Source organism: Dreissena polymorpha, chromosome 3 (genome assembly GCF_020536995.1).
Source record: "Dreissena polymorpha isolate Duluth1 chromosome 3, UMN_Dpol_1.0, whole genome shotgun sequence".
Classification (NCBI taxonomy): Eukaryota; Metazoa; Mollusca; class Bivalvia; order Myida; family Dreissenidae; genus Dreissena; species Dreissena polymorpha.
In genome coordinates, this window is record NC_068357.1 from 103,628,086 (window position 1) to 103,648,937 (window position 20,852).

At 35.7% G+C, this 20,852-nt stretch overlaps 1 protein-coding gene across 2 annotated transcripts in view; it reads right to left on the reverse strand.

Annotated features, from left to right (window-relative positions):
• Positions 1–20,852, reverse strand: part of LOC127872890 (pyruvate carboxylase, mitochondrial-like) — a 154,746-nt gene that overhangs the window by 90,315 nt on the left and 43,579 nt on the right. For both annotated transcript variants that reach the window (XM_052416378.1, XM_052416377.1), the window contains exons 6-7: positions 12,943–13,060; positions 4,172–4,442 (exon numbers count right to left, since the gene is read on the reverse strand). In XM_052416378.1, coding sequence (XP_052272338.1) covers positions 4,172–4,442; positions 12,943–13,060 — 389 coding nt within the window. The remainder of the gene's footprint in view (positions 1–4,171; positions 4,443–12,942; positions 13,061–20,852) is intronic.

Sequence of the window (20,852 nt, forward strand, 5' to 3'; positions counted from 1 at the left end):
CAGTAAATTCTAAACATTCTTTAATGGCCCTTGGTTAGGAATTTTACATAAAATCTCCACCTAACAGATTCCCGGGGACATCATTCCCCCATGGTGAGAATATGCCGAATTTATAATGCTCTAGATTTATAAATATACTGTGCTTCATAATTCATGTATAACATATTGACCCAGGCATCAACAGTTCTTTATTGCACATGTCTGCTTTATTTTTATTTAATTAATTCGTGAAGTTTAATATCTTGCTACACTGTAACTCCAATATAACGCGGATGACGAGGTCCAAGCCACGCAACAGCGTTATAAACGGACAGCGTTATAAGTTTTGAGCTTATTTATTTAAGAGGGCTATAAAAACAGGTAAAGTATAGCCTATAATGTAGGTCCTGTGTATTGTCATGCTGTGTTGTCATCCGCAAATACATGCACATAAACCGAATCGAACGATAACAGTATACATACCGCTTTTTTAATGTGCACATTTATCCGATAATCCAATATAATTACAACATCACTTACGAAAAAATAATGTTAAACATTTATGACAAGAAATATGTTTACGAAGTTCGTAAACAAATTCATATGCCTACGCCATTTTTCAGAAAAATTAGTACAGTGCATTATGGGACACAGCTTTCATTGGACGAGCGAATTTAAATTAAGATTGAATGCAATACAATACATATACAAAGAAATATTTTATTGCGTCATACGCAGCATGTAAAAAACGTGCTTTCCGTGGACTTTCCGATAATGGGAACAAATTTAAGTGCATCTCTGTTAACTATTACACTGCGTTAGCATGTAAATAAAACGCAGGATTTTTAAATTTCTTTTTTGTATACGTACTGAAACATTAAACACACAAACAGATATTTTTATTTATCAAGCATGTGTAGCATATAATAAAAGATAACACACTTAGTTTATACAATGAAATACCTTACACGATAAATACAAAACATAAACAGGTAATCGTTTTAAATAACTTTAATTTGATAATTATTCCGCTTGCACTTGCCTTATTGAAATTAGCACACTGAACCGCTCTGATAGGGAATACATGTAATAAACACGGACTCGCGAGTTTTCACACCTTTATTGACATTACACAACAGATTAACACCAATTAACTGTCGAGTGTCGTTCAACCTCTAATCGATTAAATTCAGTTAAACGGACGGATAAAGCAATCAAGCTGTGATCGACGGCTTCTTTAAATTTTCTGAAAATACATGGAAGTTGCATAACATGGATTTGAATCAGAAATGGAAGGTTGGAGAAAAAATGGGATCCAAGGACCCCCCGCGTTATATTGGACACAGCGTTATAACGGACCGCACTATATTGAAGTTACAGTGTATTGTAGATCAAGGACAGTAAGCATCACATTTCAAGATGTCAGTGTTGAGCTGGAGGACCAATGCAAGCCTGTCCTCAACGTGTTTGACATTATGATGATGTCTACACTCTGTTACAAATCATACCCTCCACTTCAGTTTGTAGTTTGTCAACATTTTCATGATATGTTAAATTGTTGGATTTTGTGTGTGAAGTTTAGAACAAGAGGGCATACTTCAAGTTAAAATGATTTTACCTTACATGTATATATATTTAAAATGGTATCTCGATATGTGAAATAATTTTTGTTTCAAAGTGATCTATATGATTTCTGTTCTGTTACTATCTAGTCAATATTATGTATGTTAACTTTCTGTGCATTAAATGCTGTTTGTGATATTTAATTGCATTAAGACATCCTATATCAATTTGATAACCTATATTAGCATACAGGTATGATTTTTTTAATGACTTTGTCCTTTCATTTATTTAATATTTTATATGATATAAATATTAATATATAGCTAAACAAGAAATGTGTTTGTCAGAAACACTATGTCCCCTTCTGCGCCGCTTTGATTTTTTGTTATCATTTGGCAGGTTCAGATAATTATCTCCCTTTAAAGCTTATTACTTCCTTGGATTTGTTTTTTTGACCTTTGACCTTGAAGGATGACCTTGACCTTGATCTTTCACCACTTAAAATGTGCAGCTCCATGAGAAACACATGCATGCCAAACATGAAGTTGCTATCTTCAATATTGCAAAAGTTATGGAAAAATGTTAAAGTTTGGGCAAACAAACCAACCAACCAACAGACAGAGCAAAAACAATATGTCCCCCACAATAGTCTAATATTATATACAGTCAAAGACCCAACAACTGCAATGCCTGCAGCGCTTTTTAAGTAGCATGGCAACACAATTGCAACATTGCGTTAATGAAAGCAATTGAATAATTATGTTTTGTTTGCTGCAACTTATTTGGTAGACATTATTGACTGGTAATTTGATATTGCAATTAACTTTGCTTTTACTGTTGTGTTTTCAATCTCAATAACATGCAAAAAGTTCAATTTATCACAATACTTTTTATAATGTATATTAAATATGATCTTGTAATGCTTAAAATAAACCAAACTAGAAACATCATGTGAAATTAAAACAGGATTTGCTTTTATTAAGCTTTGTTATTTTATCTATAAAAAGTTAACATCAGGCAATTCTCAATAAGAAAATGACAACCTAACAAAGACTTGTGTATATAATGTATAGCAATTTGATAAGTGTCATGGTCAATAATCATGATGAAATCATGCTAAAATAATCAAAGTTACGCTGTCTTGTTGTAGCATAAAATTAAAATGTCAGTTGTCAAACTTTTGTCTTGAGTTTGTCTTGAAGAACTTTGAGTCATGTCTATGTCACTTTACATGTTAACAAAAATGTAACCAGGATCACAGAGCGTGAAATATTGGCAAAATAAACAATTCAATACTCATAACATGTAATGTTTTTATGGTGTGGAAATGCTCTTACACATTCTAATTGCCCATTTAGTTGTATGTTTCAGTTTCTTTAAAATATGGTAACTATGTTAACAAGATATAGTCAAAACAAGAGATTGCCGAGCAATATTGTCCCCTACCGGTGAAACTCCACCATTTTCAGATTATTATTTTTTTTTTGTAGCCATAGCAACCAGAATTCTTGACATAAGAACAAAATGAAATGACGTGCATAATCTCCATATTGCCATCTGTCCATGTTTCAAGTTTCATGAAAAAATATGAAGAACTTTTAAAGTTATCGCAGCATCCAGAAAAGTGTGACGGACAGACTGACTGACTGACAGACTGACTGACTGACTGACTGACTGACTGACTGTACGCACAGAGCCCAAACCATAAGTTCCCTCCGGTTTCTCCGGTACGGGACAATAAACATTCTGACCAAGTATCATCAAGATTGAGTTCTTAATGTGGCCTGTAGAGTGGTTTTTCTAAGAATTGAAATTGTGACCAAGTTTTCCATGCAAGTTACCCAGATTCAAACTTGAGAAAGATATTGTCAAGATAAATATTCTGACCAAGTTACAGCAAAATTGAGTCATCAATGTGTCTCTAGAGTGATAAAAAGCTAAAATTTGACAAAAGACCACGCATGACCGATGATACATGACACATGACAGATGACACATGACTGACATACAGTGATCGCAATAGTTCATGCTTAAGTGAGCTAACAATGCTGAAACTAATTTTCTAGAGAAACATTTGTATAGAATCATGTTATCTTTGATTAGGTTATGAACAAGTTATGAATATTACTTTATATTTGTTTTTTGACATTTACATATTATTATCAAATGATAATATTATTTCATTTACAAGTATGTCTGTTACCACAGCTGCAAATGTCTGTTGTATTTATAGTCAGGGACTAGCAATATGTAGTACGCTAGCTGTTGAGGTATCAAGGTCTTACTTTGCTGGGTAGGTCTTATTTTAACAATAAAAGTCAAAATAAAGAACTTTGTAATAATAGAGCTTTTTTCCTCTCTATAACTTGATCATTTATTGATATATTTTTGTGGATACTCAATATTACTGCCACACTGGTTGAGTGTATTTGCATGCTTGTGTACATCCATTCAACCTTGTCCTGACTGTCCCTTCATCACTCATCATGCAAATTTAAAATATAAATGTTCACCACATTGATACAATATGTCTATTTTTTTAACTCTTTATCGTACTTTAAGGTCATGGTCATTGTCATTGTGTTGGTCTTAAGTTTCAACAACAAAGACACAAAACAAATTGCCTTACCCAGTGACATTTTCTGTGACTGTATGTTCCACTTGCAGGCGTGCATTAACTTCTATGAAATAGTATTCACCATTGCTGTCTAGCAGAAATTCCACAGTTCCTGCATTTTCATAGCCAACATGGCGGGCAAGACGTATGGCATCAGCAGTCATACTTTCCTGGATCTCTGTTGGCAGTTGTGGGGCAGGCGCTATCTCCACAACCTTCTGATGACGTCTCTGCACTGAGCAATCCCTCTCATACAAGTGCACAACATTGCCAGCAGAATCACCTACACAGTCAAGTGGAAAGATCAAGAAATATTCGTGATAAAGCCCACAAGAAGACATTTAAACTGTTTTAGTGAACTGTATCCTGACCTGGGATACTGATATAATTAACTTTCAAACCAAATTCAAGAATATCAATTACAACCAGCAAATGTCTAATTATATTTTTCATTATGCTTTGCAACTCTGAACCTTACTCAATCTTGGCTTTGATATTGTCAAGATAAGAATAGCTGTTGGAGCAAAACGCACTCAACTTTTCATGTTGTTTTCAGATTTAGGGGCTTTTTTTAAACAAGAGGGCCATGATGGCCCTGAATCGCTCACCTGACTAACCTTGCTTCATGAACTTAAATTTTATTAGACCCATATACAATCCCAAGCCAAATTTCATTAATTAATACATTCTGACAAAATTTCATTAAGACGTGATGAAAACTGTGACCTCTTTCATCTACACAAGGTTTTACTAGAATTTGCCCGGTGACCTAATTTTTGACCCCAGATGACCCATATACGATCCAAAATCAGATATTATCAAGATAAACATGCTGACCATATTTCATTAAGATCATATGAAAACTATGACCTCTATTGTCTTCACAAAGTTTTTCTATGATTTGACCTAGTTTTTGACCCCAGATGACCCTAATACAATCCCAACCCAGATTTCATCAAGATAAATATTCTGGCCAAATTTCATAAAGATTTAATGAAAACTGTGACCTCTACTGTCTACAAAAGTTTGTTTTTTTAATCTGACCTAGTTTTTGACCCTAGATGACCCAAAGTCAATCCCAATCCAGATTTTAACAAGACAAACATTCTGACTATATTTCAATAAAATCTGATGAAAACTGTGACCTCTATAGTCTACACAAGGTTTTTCTATTATTTGACCTAGTGCCTAGTTGCTGACCCCAGATGACCCAAATACAATCCAAACAGGGCTCCTCTTGCCCAAAAATTTCTGTGGCCAACATTTTAGCCAAATGGAATTTTGTGTAGCCAAATTTTAGAAACTGTAGCCAAAGTTTTAGCAAAGCATTTGCAGGGGTCAAAGTTGGATATTTTGAAAATCCTGAACTTAAAGCTGGGGGCCAGGGGGCCGCAGGGCCCTCGGTGGGTCCAGGGGACAAGGGGGCCAGAGGCCCCCAGAAGCTCCTGGATTCGACACATTTAAAGGGTGCCTGTACCTGTTCTGGTGATTCTATTTTCTTAAAAAAACAACATACACATATATTTAAAAATCTTCATGTATTTGATAAAGAACACAAAGTTAGTCAAAAGGCAATTCATTCACATGCACCCTCTGTCTGGCATGGACTCGACAGCAGGTGTTGCTTTTGAAGAACCAGATAAAACCTGTAACAGTGGTTACAAATTATATTTTTCACACATACTTTAAAAAAGTCAATAATACAGGTTTAATTAATGCAGAATCAAATGTCACCATTTATATTCACAGAATCATGCTGCCAGAAGCCTCCACATACACCTAAGAAAATTGGGTATGGTGGCTTCTGCTAAACAGTTAAAATTGAAAATTTCAGCATGGGTTCCCCTAGTTTTTATCCCAATCGTTGTTTGAATGCTAAATAATTGTATCCTAGTGTGACCCAAATTTGACGATGTAACTGTTACATGAAGCAATATTAAGCAAATAATTTAAGAAATAATGAATGTTTAATAGCACAAAATAATAATTTTAAACTCGGCTGTATTACTTTGAAATGATTCCAAGACAATAATCATCCATTTAATCGATAAAAATAGAACATCGTCGAATTAAGGTGTCGGCGAATTTGGATTACGGTAGGTTGCCCATATTTGTTTTACAAAAAGTAAAAAAAAACAACATTTCTTGCTGCTGGGCTCATATGTTGGGGACAATAAAATATTTTATTTAACTAAAAAAGACCTGTCCCAGTCAGCAAAAATGGCGTATTTGAGCGTATTTTCAATTACTGTTAAAATTCTTTTCCTGACTTATGCTTTATTCAAAGGTCAAAATGTTTTAAAAGCTCACAATCAATGAATCATACGTTATTAATAAAAAAAAATTGGCAAATTTGCTAGATCTATCTTGCCGATTTTTGATGCAAAACAACCTAAACAGTAAACTTTAGCAACAGAAAATACGACCAAATTCGGGGTGTTAGTTTAAAAAAATAAAAACCCTACCTGGTTGGTCTTGATGGTTCTTATATTCTTTATGTGATAAGGGCCCTCTGCGTGGAGACGCAATGCCTTCTTCCCACAAGACTGATAATTCAGGATTTTCTTACAAACTTCTCAAACCGCTTTTCCACAAGCTTCCACTTTTCTCAACCAGTTCACTACCCGCCCGTAGACTACAGCGGGGAATGGCCACCCATTATAAACTGTACGCTGAAGTTTCTTTAGCTACCAACAGGCAAGTATCTCGTTGCCATTTTTCTCAACTTAAGTCTAAACACAGCTTCCCATTCGGCATCAAATATACGCAAAAAGTACTCAAATTGATTTAAATCGGCAGCAATCTTTAATCTTTAATCAGATGTAATTGTTTATTTAATCCTCTACGATGTACGATTTGTTTTCACATCAGTAATTTGTCTCGATGACCGGTGTTAATGCCGACTGCGTATGAATTTTTCAGGTCAATAACACGGCGATGTATTGATGCACAGTCTACAGCTGAAAGCGGTTAATATCTGGGACGGCATGTCAGGAAAAAAATCAATACCGATAATTCGCATTGTTCATTAATTAAGCAACGATTAATAACACTTATCCTTTATGGATTTTCATGAAAGAAAAACCATAATAAAGAAAATTTTATTCTCTTTAATCTGATATATAAACAAGTTTGAAAGAATTGGATGAAAAATTTGGACTTTATTGCATAAACACCATTTTCTCAATTCAAGGGGAGGTAATTCTGTACTTCATGGACCAATAATGCTCATTTTTTGTAGGGTTCGTGTCCTCGTTGATATAAAGACACTGTGCAAATTTGGAAAGGATCGGACAAAAAATGTGGAAGATTTTTGAAAGTTTTCACAAAATAGGCAAAAACGAATAAACATGCAAAGTTCAACGAGCTCCTGCGGCCATGTTTTTTGACGAATCAAATTTCTTTGAACAACTTTTTCAGGGGAGCCTTCAAAGGTCATCCCTGTGAAATTTTTTGAAAATCTGATGAGCAGTTTCTGACAAGAAGATTTTTTAAGGTTTTTACCATATATGGTCATGGCGGCCATCTTGGTTATGTGATCAAATTTTTTTTAACAATTCTTTTGTCCCATGACCTAGGGATGCTCCACATGAAATTTAGTTGAAATTGGCTCAATGGTTTAGTAGAAGAAGATGTTTACAAATTGTTTACAGACAGACAGACAGACGGACGGACGCCGGACGAAGAGTGATCACAATAGCTCATCCCGAGCTATCGCTCAGGTGAGCTAAAAACAGACTTGTGATGCAGTGGTTAAGTAATCTAATTTGCACAATATCCTTCCAGTAACATAAACGTTGATTTACACTAATACCTATTTACCTATATTAACTACCAGTGACCTTGACTGTTGACCTTAGCCCATGAGCCACATGTGTACACAAAAATGTAGTTGTTATACAACATACATAGGCTTACATCACATGATCCTTTTATTCTTCAAATATAAAGATTATACCTTTTTTTTTCTTGAGTAAGAGTGACTTTGACCTTGATAACACCAATCTCAGGTGCAATCACTGAAGATAAGTAATCCATGTATCAAGTTTAATTACAAATGCTAAATCTGTTTTCCAGGAACTGAGTTCAAACAATTCTTCAATATTAACCAACAGTGACCTTGACACCACAAACACCACGTGCAATCCTATGCTAGATATGGATATTAGGTATTCAAGTCCCAATACAATAGTTAAACTTTTATTAAGTTATTGAGCTGACACCATTTATCTTTATTTGGTAATAATGAAAACGAGCCAAACTGCAATCTCACGTGAATTTTAATCGAACACACAAATGAATGTAGTTGCAGGACGATAGCTTATTTGTTTTTACATAACTAAATGGAATCCATTCTTGAACTAATGGATGTCGAATTCAACCATAATGAGGTTTGGATTTTATGTATTTAAATATTGAGCTTCAGTGCAAGAGCTCAATTTATTCTAGTGATTAGTTAGTGAGAAGAAACAATGTGTGTATAGTTACTAAATATGACATTGATCTTGACCCCAACCACCCCAAATGCAATTCAAATCTATGTGTGCATACGAGACAAAAGTGTAAGGAGTTGAACACAATTTGCTATTGAGAAAATAACTGGAATTCATTTTGCTATTTTAATTACAATGGCCATTACATTGACCCCTTCTTACCCATATGCAATCCAAAGGGAAGAGTCTTGATAAATTCAGGGTTGTCAATTGTCCCAAATTTAAAATCCGGAAAATTAGGCCGGGGGTCTGGGAACCCAGGTCCCCAACAGAGATAAAAGGCAATGCCCCCCCCCCCCCCTCAAGCTATCTCAAATTGTACTATTTTATAGTATTTCTAGTTGCAATTTCTGGTGAACACTAAGCCAAATAATAGTATCAGACCGTCCGCATCACCGCATGTGTATTCGTCATTATATATGTGTTTACAATGGACGTAAAAAAATAAATTATATCGGCGAAAAATGCTGTATCTGAAAACGTCAATCCGAAAAATGTAAAAATGTACGTGTTTTGCACATGAAATAAAATGTGCATATTGTTAGAATGCTGAAAAATGAAAAACATTCACCTAGCAAATATGTAATCAATATATAATTTGTTTAACATATTGCTTTACAATATGCTATTGAACATCTCAACTTTGCTAATCAATCACTTAGAATATTTCATGATGGCAGACATGTAAAACGTTTCGATGACTTGTAAGAATTCTGGAAAGTAGCGACCACTTTCCGTCAGTTCATGTCCGTGCAATCGGCTAGCCAATCAGAATTTTAGAACCCTTTATCAGCAGTAGCATATATCCATTGTTAATGTCTTCTTTAAACAAAGCCTGTTGACCAGAGCTCACACACCAACAAATTACAGCAAAATGTTATTCCTGATCCCATACATTAACTTCATAAACAATCAATGTGTGTATCCTTCAGCATGACTAATTCCTTCCTCTCTCTCATAATCAATGTTAGGCATCAATGGGTTAATATCAAATTGAGTTGTGTGTGTTTGTTCTTGTGTACTTGTAGATTTTAGAGCACATATGAACTGTAGTGTCCTAGTCTGATAACAAAATAATAATTGTATAGTGTTTTCATAGTTGACATGTTAAGATTTTAAATTACAAAACAAACAAATGAATTACATTCCGTCTTGCATCGTTTCAAGGTCAGCCCACTGTTAGTCTGTCTGGAAATTGTCAATTTAGTGCTTTGTGTTTAATTACCAAAACAAAACAAAACTTTAAACCACAAATATCTTAAAAAAAGATGCAATGATTATAATGCACACATGTCAGATGGATAACAAAGTTATAAGATGTTCAAAACATCTACATGATAAATTCCATTTTTGATTGATTTAATAAGGAAATTCTATCAATTTGACCATTATATTGTTTCATGATCCTAGGCGTAAGCTTTCTTGAGTTATCATCCAAAAACTATTTTACTGTTTCAAGTAACCGTGACCTTGACCTAGTGACCTGAAAGTCAATACGGGTCATCTGCAAGTCATGATCAATGTACCTATGATGTTTCATGATTCACATGGCATAGGCCTTCTTGAGTTATCATCTGGAAACGATTTTTCTAATTTGAAACACCGTGACCTTGACCTTTGACCTAGTGACCTGAAAATCAATAGGGGTCATCTGCGAGTCATGATCAATGTACCTATGAAGTTTCATCATCCTAGGCATAAGCGTTCTTGAGTAAAGCAATTTTACTATTTTGGGCACCTCAATGTACCTATGAAGTTTCATGATCCTAGGCATAAGCGTTCTTGAGTTATCATCCGGAAACCATTTTTCTAAGTTGAGTCACCGTGACCTTGACCTTTGACCTAGTGACCTAAAAATCAATAGGGGTCATCTGCAAGTCATGATCAATGTACCTATGAAGTTTCATGATCCTAAGCATAAGCGTTCTTGAGTTATCATCCGAAAACCATTTTACTATTTCGGGTCACCTTGACCTTGACCTTTGACCTAGTGACCTGAAAATCAATAGGGGTCATCTGCAAGTCATGATCAATGTACCTATGAACTTTCATGATCTTAGGCATAAGCGTTCTTGAGCTTTCATCCGGAAACCATTTTACTGTTTCGGGTCACCATGACCTTGACCTTTGATCTAGTGACCTGAAAATCAATAGGGGTCATCTGTGAGTCACGATCAATGTACCTATGAAGTTTCATGATCCTAGGCATAAGCGTTCTTGAGTCATCATCCAGAAACCATTTTACTATTTTGGGTCACCGTGACCTTGACCTTTGACCTAGTGACCTCAAAATCAATAGGGGTCATCTGCCGGTCATGATCAATGTACCTATGAAGTTTCATGATCTTAGGCGTAAGCATTCTTGAGTTATCATCCGGAAACCATTTTACTATTTCGGGTCACCGTGACCTTGACCTTTGACCTAGTGACCTCAAAATCAATAGGGGTCATCTGCGAGTCATGATCAATTTATGAAGTTTCATCATCCTAGGCCGAAGCGTTCTTGACTTATCATTCGGAAACAATCTGGTGGACAGACATACGGACCAACATGAGCAAAACAATATACCCCCTCTTCTTCAAAGGGGGGCATAAAAATGTGACTTCCATAGTGTTCAATCACAAGGTTTGACCGAAACCATTTTTGAACTAAACTCTTGTATCAAAGAAACAAATGTTCTGACCAAATTTCATGAAAATTGGGCCAAAAATGTGACTTCTGGAGTGTTAACGTTTTCACTATATACATATAGAGAAAAATGCCCCGCCCACTGGCGGCCATGTTTTTTCACCGATCCGAACCATTGTCGAACTCGTCCAAGATATCAATAAAACCAATGTTTTGACCAACTTTCATGATGATTGGGCAAAAATTGTGACTTCTAGAGTGTTTACAAGGTTTCTCTATAGCCAAATAGGGAAAACTGCCACTATATACATATAAAGAAAAATGCCCCGCCCACTGGCGGCCATGTTTTTTCACCGATCTGGACCATTTTCGGACTCGTCCGAGATATCAATAAAACCAATGTTTTGACCAACTTTCATGATGATTGGACAAAAATTGTGACTTCTTAAGTGTTTACAAGGTTTCTCTATAGCCAAATAGGGAAAACTGCCACTATATACATATAGAGAAAAATGCCCCGCCCACTTGCGGCCATGTTTTTACACCGATCTGGACCATTTTCGAACTCGTCCAAGATATCAGATAAATCAATGTTTTGACCACCTTTCATGATGATTGGGCAAAAATTGTGACTTCTAGAGTGTTTACAAGGTTTCTCTTAAGCCAAATAAGGAAAACTGCCCCGCCCATTGGCGGCCATGTTTTTCAACAGACCGGAACCACTTTTAAACTCAATCAAGATATCATTAAGACAAACATTTTGACAAAGTTACATGAAGATTGAACATAAAATGTGACTTCTACAGTGTTTACAAGGTTTTTCTTTTTTTTTACCTAGTGACCTAGTTTTTGACCCGGCACAACCCAGTTACGAACTTGGCCGAGATTTGATTAAGGCAAAGCTTCTGACCAAGTTTCGTGAAGATGGGACAAGAAATGTGGCCTCTAGAGTGTTTACGAGCAAATGTTAACGGACGGATGGACGGACGGACGAACGGACGACAGACAAAGACCGGTCAGAAAAGCTCACCTGAGCAATCAGGTGAGCTAAAAATATCTGATCAGATGTTAATTGATCTCAAAATCGACCCTGGTCGGCTGAAATACGGATTTCCAGAATAATCCGGAAAATTGACAACCCTGTTAATTGTAACCTTTCTGACCAAGTGCCTTGAAGACTGGACAAACTGTGTTTACCATACAGAGGAAGATAAACAACAGATAAAAGGCAATCACAAAAGCTCAACATGAGCACCTGTTGCTCTGGTGAGCTTAAAATGTTACTTCTAGAGTGTCCACAAGGTTTAAGTGAAGCCATATAAGGAAAACAGCCCCATACCAAGGAAGCCATGTTTTTGTCAATGGGCCCAAATCATTTTCAAACAAAGCAACAGGACCTGGTGTGCTCACCAGAGATCCAAACAAAACTTATTGATCTGTTATGCTTTGGAAAAAAAGTATTTCTTAAATTTGAAAAAAAGGCAAAGAAGAAGGCTTCTGGTTGGACAAATTCAATAAAATACAAAATATAACTTATGTAAAAGGTTACCATTCAGATGTTTCAAATTTACTGACATCTGCACAGTATAAATGCACAGACATAATATTGTATCAACAAACATACACTCAAAAAAATGTCCGTAATACCACATATTGCATACCTAAGATTTGAACCTCGATATGCCTTGGCCGTTCAATGAATTTTTCCAGGAAGAGAGCTCCGTTGCCAAAAGCAGACTGTGCCTCAGAAGTAGCTCGGTAGAAATTCTCATCAAGATCCTTCAATAAGCATAAAATAAACTATGATTCTTAGAACACAAGAAAACAAGAGCACCGCCTTGCGGGTGCAGACCGCTCATCTATTTTCTTTTTAAAGGTGAAGGGACTCTCATTTTCAATCACAAAGGAGGGAGGAGTGGAGTGAAGAGGGGTGTATAGTGTGGGGTTGTGGACATTTATTACATTATCTTCCAAAAAAGCGAAAAAAAAAAAAAAAAAATCGGGGGGGGGGGGGGGGGTATTTCAAACATAACCGTTTTTAAAAAAAAATGGGGGGGGGGGGTATAGTGTGAGGGTGTGGTGATAATTTGTGAGATGATCTTAAAAAAAAAAAAAAAAAAAAAAAAAAAAAAATCAAAAAAAAAAATTGGGGGGTGGGGGGGTGGGGGGGGTGGGGTGGGGGTATAGTGTGAGGGTGTGGTGGTCATTTGTGAGATGATTTAAAAAAAAAAAAAAAAAAAAAAAAAAAAATTAGGGGGGGGAGGGGGGGGGAGGGGGGGAGGGCACGGGGGATGGTTTGGGTGAAGTCTATTGTGGTATGTCAGGTAAGAGTAGTTTCATCAAAGTATCAATTAAATATAATCATAAATAAAGAAGTTATGGCAATTTTAGCAAAATTTAATAATTTGACCTTGAGAGTCAAGGTCATTCAAAGGTCAAAGTAAAATTCAAGTTGCCAGGTACAGTAACCTCATGATAGCATGTAAGTATTTGAAGTTTGAAAGCAATAGCCTTGATTCTTCGAGTGGATCGAAACACAAAATTTAACCATATATTAAAAGTTACTAAGTCAAAAAAGGGCCATAATTCCGTAACAATGACAACCAGAGTTATGCAACTTGTCCTTTTACTGTACCCTTATGATAGTTTGTGAGTGTTCCAAGTATGAAAGCAATATCTATGATACTTTAGGGGTAAAGTGGACCAAAACATAAATCTTAACCAAATTTTCAATTTTTTTAAGTATAAAGGGCCCATAATTCCGTCCAAATGCCAGTCAGAGTTACATAACTTTGCCTGCACCGTCCCCTTATGATAGTTCATAAATCTTGCAAGTATGAAAGCAATAGCTTTGATACTGTAGGAATAAAGTGGACCTAAACACAAAACTTAATCAAATTTTCAATTTTCTAAGTATAAAAAGGGCACATAATTCTGTCAAAATGCCAGTCAGAGTTACATTACTTTGCCTGCACAGTCCCCTTATGATAGTTAGTAAGTGTTGCAAGTATGAAAGCAATAGCTTTGATGCTTAAGGAATAAAATGGACCTAAACACAAAACTTAACCAAAATTGTCAATTTTCTAAGTATAAAAAGGGCACATAATTCTGTCAAAATGCATGCCAGAGTTATCTAACTTTGCCTGCCCAGTCCCCTCATGATAGTAAGTAAGTGTACCAAGTTTGAATGCAATAGCATTGATACTTACTGAGAAAAGTGGAACTAAACGCAAAACTTAACCAAAATTTTCAATTTTTTAAGTATAAAAAGGGCACATAATTCTGTCAAAATGCACGCCAGAGTTATCTAACTTTGCCTGCCCAGTCCCCTCATGATAGTAAGTAAGTGTACCAAGTTTGAATGCAATAGCATTGATACTTTCTGAGAAAAGTGGACCTAAACGCAAAACTTAACCGGACGCCGACGCCAACGCCAACGCCGACGCCGACGCCGACGCCAAGGTGATGACAATAGCTCATAATTTTTTTTCAAAAAATAGATGAGCTAAAAACTATTGAAAGTAAATGTATGTTACAGCATTTAAATTGACATACCATGAGGGTTCACACACCAGGCGCTGTTTCTTGAACGGTAGTGTCAAATATACATCACATTTATACTATAAATGTAATTATTAGAGTTGCAGAAATACCTATTTGACAAGGTTTCTTATTATGGAAATGTGTTGATGTGTTTTCTCTTGACTGGTTTTGTGGCTATTTTTGTCACTCAAAAACCCCAATCAGTCAGCTGTGTTAAAGATTGTATTTTTAGAGTGCTATAACAGGGCTCTCGCAACTGGGCGACTTCAGCGACAAAGTCGCTTAAAGTTTCAAAACTTCACCATGTTCCGACCTCACAGCGAAAAAAACTTCGACTTAATTTTGCGATTTGCGGCATTTACAAAATTTGTCCGAATCCCCGGGAAAACACAACGCCTGTCAATAGAATTGAAACCACACCTGGGGGCATATCTTGATTGCCAATACAAGCGTCCCTGAGTGTAACGCTTGGCAACATCAGCCAATGGGAGCGTTGTTCCAGCACAGTAGCGAGGGATTACGTCCAATCACATGATCGCTAATTGATAGCTAATTGAAAGCAATTATCGTGTCAAGATGACACAATAAACCGTTTAATGCGGGCATGTGCCCTTTGTTGTTTGCCGATATATTAATGGTGTAGAAGGGTATATTTAATTGTGTCTGATCATATTGATTGTTTTTGAAAACTGCGAAATGTTTTCCACGCTGTGCAATATGAAATAAAGGTAAGTCGGTAAACGAGTAACAATAATTATCACTGTGTTGTAATTACGATTCGGTTTTCGGGAATTTGATATACTATATCTGTTTCATTTTCGAATGAAAATTTGATCAGAAAACATGTCTCTAACATCAAATTTAAGCAAATTTAAGCAAGAATAAGATACATTCTCTTTTTGAAAAATTTCATTTAACATATGTTTTGTTCATGTGTGCTCTTTAATTGGATTTATAGTTCTAATAGTACATGTATTTTACCGTCTTAAACACACATGAACAAAGCATATGTCTTATTTTTTTTTAAACCGATGACTATATACATGTATCTATAATATATATGCATAATGGTTAAAATCTAACACTTATATTTAGATTTTATTGCAATAAAAAGATATGTTATTTTAATTGTTTTTCTTTTTTAGTTTAAGATGTAACAGCTGACTGATAGTCTTTAAAAGTTTATAACAGCCTTAACAAAACCTTATGTCTAAGTTGTCTGCTAGAATAAGTCCCATTTAGGACCAATCACAACGTTTTCCGCTGATTCTGAAAACTTCTCTATATTTCTAAAAATTTCTCCCTACTGTGAGCTGAGGGAGAAGTGACTTCTCCCTAAAATCTGAGCCCTGCTATAATGGGGATTTTTATAATGTGTTGATGCTTAAGACATTGAAGTGAGACCACTGTGGACTATGATAAAAAGTACAAATTAACTGATTGACAAATTCAACACTTAACAGGACCCTTCGTATTCTCAAGAGAATTTTTTTTTTAATGTCAACTTTAACCTATGCTAATCATCATACAAACACTTTTGAATACAAAATAACAGCTATCCAATTGATGAAAATGTTTCAGTCAAGTGATCAACCAATTACACAATAGTAAAATCTAAAATGGTGGCTTATTTGAAGTAAACTTGCAAGTTTTTCTTATTAGAAAACATTTTTTACCTTCACTTTGGCATTCAAACAATCACTTGCTTGATAACCATAGTTGTGCACAAAACATGTTTAAGTATGCAAGTGTTCTGCCATGTTATTTTAAAATCCCTCAGAATGTGGCAAGTTATTGCTGGGACATTATTTTTTAAGATGTTCAATTGCCAACTTTGACCTCTTACAGTATGTGGCCTTTACCTTTGAGAGAGGTACAAGCGACATAACATATTATGATGGTTAACATTTGTTCAAAATCCATCAACCTATGGCAAAGTTATAGCTTAGACATGACTTCTTTTTTTTTTAACTGGACACACCTACAGACATACTGACAGCAGCAAGACTGCTACATGCCTTCTTTGAAAGGGGCCATATATAATTAATTACCTTAATAAACAATAACATACAACTGATAAACAAATGTAAATTCAACAAAGGCTGTTTGTAAAACACAAATGCCCCCCAAATGGGCTGTCAGTTGTAGTGGCAGCCATTGTGTGAATATGTTAGAAACCATTTTACTGCTTCAAGTCACTATGATCTTCACCTTTGACCTAGTGACCTGAAAATCAATAGGGGTCATCTGCCAGTCATGATTAATGTACCTATGAAGTTTCATGATCCTAGGCCTAAGCATTCTTGAGTTATTATCCAGAAACAATTTTACTATTTCGAGTCACTGTGACCTTGACCTGTGACCTAGTGACATGAATAAAAATAGGGGTCATCTTCCAGTCAAGATCAATGTACCTATGAAGTTTTATGATCCTAGGCGTAAGCATTCTTGAGTTATCATCCAGAAACCATTTTACTGTTTCGAGTTACTGTGATCTTGACATTTGACCTAGTGACCTGAAAATCAATAGGGGTCATCTGCCTGTCATGATCTATGTACCTATAAAGTTTTATGATCTTGGGCCTAAGCATTCTTGAGTTATCATCCAGAAACCATTTAATTGTTTCGAGTCACTGTGACCTTGACATTTGATCTAGTGACCTGAAAATCAATAGGGGTCATCTGCCAGTCAAGATCAATGTACCTATGAAGTTTCATGATCGTCTAAGCATTCTTGAGTTATCATCCCGAAACCATTTTACTGTTTCCAGTCACTGTGACCTTGATCTTTGACCTAGTGACCTTAAAATCAATAGGGGTCATCTGCCAGTCATGATCAATGTACCTATGATGTTTCATGATGCGTGGCATAAGCGATCTTGAGTTATCATCCGGAATCCATTGTACTGTTTCGAAACACTGTGACATTAACCTTTGACCAAGTAACCTGAAAATCAATAGGGGTCATCTGGCAGTCATGATCAATGTACCTATGAAGTTTCATGATCCCAGGCCTAAGCATTCTTGAGTTATCATCCAGAAACCATTTTACTGTTTTGAGTCACTGTGACCTTGACCTTTGACCTAGTGACCTGAAAATCAAAAGGGGTCATCTGCCAGTCATGATCAATGTACCTATTGAGTTTCATGATCCCAGGCCTAACGGTTGTTGACTTATCATCCTGAAACCATTTTACTGTTTCGAGTTACTGTGACCTTGACCTTTGACCTAGTGACCTGAAAATCAATAAGGGTCTTCTGCCAGTCATTATCAATGAAGTTTTATGATCCTAGGCCTAAGGGTTCTTGAGTTATCATCCGGAAACCATTTGGTGGACGGACCGACAGACCAACCGACAGACCAACTGACATGTGCTAAACAATATACCCCCTCTTCTTCGAAGGGGGGGCATAAATATCATAAATAACATTGCAATCAAAAAAGAGAAACTGATCCTATATTTATTATAAATAAGAGTTGTCACATGTGTTACAGACTTATAACTTTAGTGGTATCAAGTGTTTTCAAAGATTTTGCCTGTTTTACTCACTTCAGAATGCACATAACTCAAAAATGAACTTCACCTAGGTATTGTCAAGATAAATTCGAACAAATTTTTATCAATATTGAGTCATTATTATTGACTCTAGAAAGAGAAAAAAATTGAAGTTTTATCAACATTGAGTCCTAAATGTCGACTCTAGAGAGGTAACAAGCTTTTTCTAAGATTTTACCTGCAGGGTACCTAGTTTTTGGTTCCACAATACCCAACAAATGTCAAGATAAACATTCTAACAAAGTTTGATGAAGTTCTGTCATAATTTTTTTTCCATGCAGTGGTCACATTGTTTTCCTTAGATTTGACATAATGACCCAGTTTTATAATGGACATGACCCAGATTCAAACTTGGCCTAGATATTAACAAGATAAACATTCTGATCAATTTTCATCAAGATTGATTGATGAATGTGGCCTTGAGAAAGGTACAGTACAGCCAACACGGAACAAACATATTTCGCTATCCGCGGCGTCAAGGCGCAACGTGTCAGGCCGCGTCAGTATGCGGTGGCACGTTGCATTTTGCCGCGATGCTTCGCATCTGTCCGCCAAGGCAAGCCGCGATATGACGCCGAGTCGACGCCCATCATAAAATAAAAATCTTTTAAAAATTATAAGTTAGTCAATAAATTTTAAAAGAACAATTATAATAATATTTAAAATCATAATTAATTTAATGCATCTATTACTGAATACTCACTAATTTTCCCAATGCTAATCATTACCCGATAATCCCGTATACACTGTAACTCAAATATAACGCGGATAACGGGGTCCAAGTCACGCAGCGTTATAAACAGACAGCGTTATAAGTTTTGAGCTTATTAACTTCAGGGGGCTATAAAAACATGTATAGTATAGCCTATAATATAGGTCCTGTGTATTGTCATGCTGTGTTGTCATCCACAAATACATGCATATAAACCGAATCGAACGATAACAGTATACATACGGCTTTTCTAATGTGCACGTTTATCCGATAATCAAATATAATTACATCATCACTTAAGAAAAAATAATGTTAAACATTAATGATAAGAAATATGTTTACGAATTTCATAAACAAATTCATATGCCTACGCCATTTTTCAGAAAAATAGTACAGTGCATTATGGGACACAGCTTTCATTGGACGAGCTAATGTAAATTTAGATTGAATGCAATACGATACATGTACAAAGAAATGTTTAATTGCGTCATACGCAGCATGTAAAAAACGTGCTTTCCGTGGACTTTCTGATAACGGGCAAAAATTAAAGTAAATCTGTTAACAATTACACTGCGTTAGCATGCAAATAAATCGTCAGGATTTTTTAATTTATCTTTCGTATATGTACTGAAACATTAAACATACACAAAGATCTTTTTATTTATCAAGCATGTATAGCATATAATAAACGATAACACACTTACACACAAATTAGCGCACCGAACCGCTCTGATAGGAAATACATGTAATAGACACGGACTCGCGAGTTTTCACACATTTACTGATATTACACAACAGAATAACACCAATTAGCTGTCAAGTGTCGTTTAACCTCTAATCGATTAAAATCAGTAAACGGACGGATAAAGCTATCAAGCTGTGATCGCCGGCTTCTTTGAATATTCTGAAAATACATGAAGTTGCATAACATTGATTTGATTAAGAAATGGAAGGTTGGAGAAAAAACGGGATCCAAGCACCCCCCCCCCCCCCGTTATATTGGACACAGCGTTATAACGGACCGCACTATATTGGAGTTACAGTGTATTCCAGTTTAAAAGCAAATTCTGGTAAATATTTACGATAAAAGTTCTCATGAATTTCAAGAAATACAAACATTCGCCATTTTTCTTAAGTGTCAAATAAATTTTGGCATTTGTTTCTATTTAAAGATGTGATGAAATAACGTCCAATCAGGGCGGTTTTTTTTTTCCACTTAACACGCGTAAATCGCCTGACGTGATGTTCATGTTTTTATACAACACAAAATACACCCACACTTTCCATGCGACGTTCTACATGTCTGCATAATTTTCGTGCACTTTTTATTGAGACAAAGGATAAAGCACTGTTTATTTCACGCTATAATTTAATTGTTAATGTTGCGTTAGCATTAAAATTCGGAAGCGTGTTACGGATTGCAAATCGAATAATGCTCATTTGAAAATTGAACGAAACATTTACAGTTGTGCGTTATTAATTCAACTATAATTTGTTAAGGCGCATTACGTGCCGAATATATTTGAGTGATATTACATATATATTTTATATAGTCTATAAAGCATCATATAAAAATCATATCCACTTATTAAAACGTGAAAATAATACCTATGAAAGTAGCGTAAATCTAGGTTTCGACGTTACACAAATGTACATGTAGGTGTATATCTTTGCACTCGATCCGCCGCGTACGTATGCGGCGGATTTATGCCGCAAAAGTACGCGAGGTTAATACAGACTCTGCATCGTTGCGCGGATC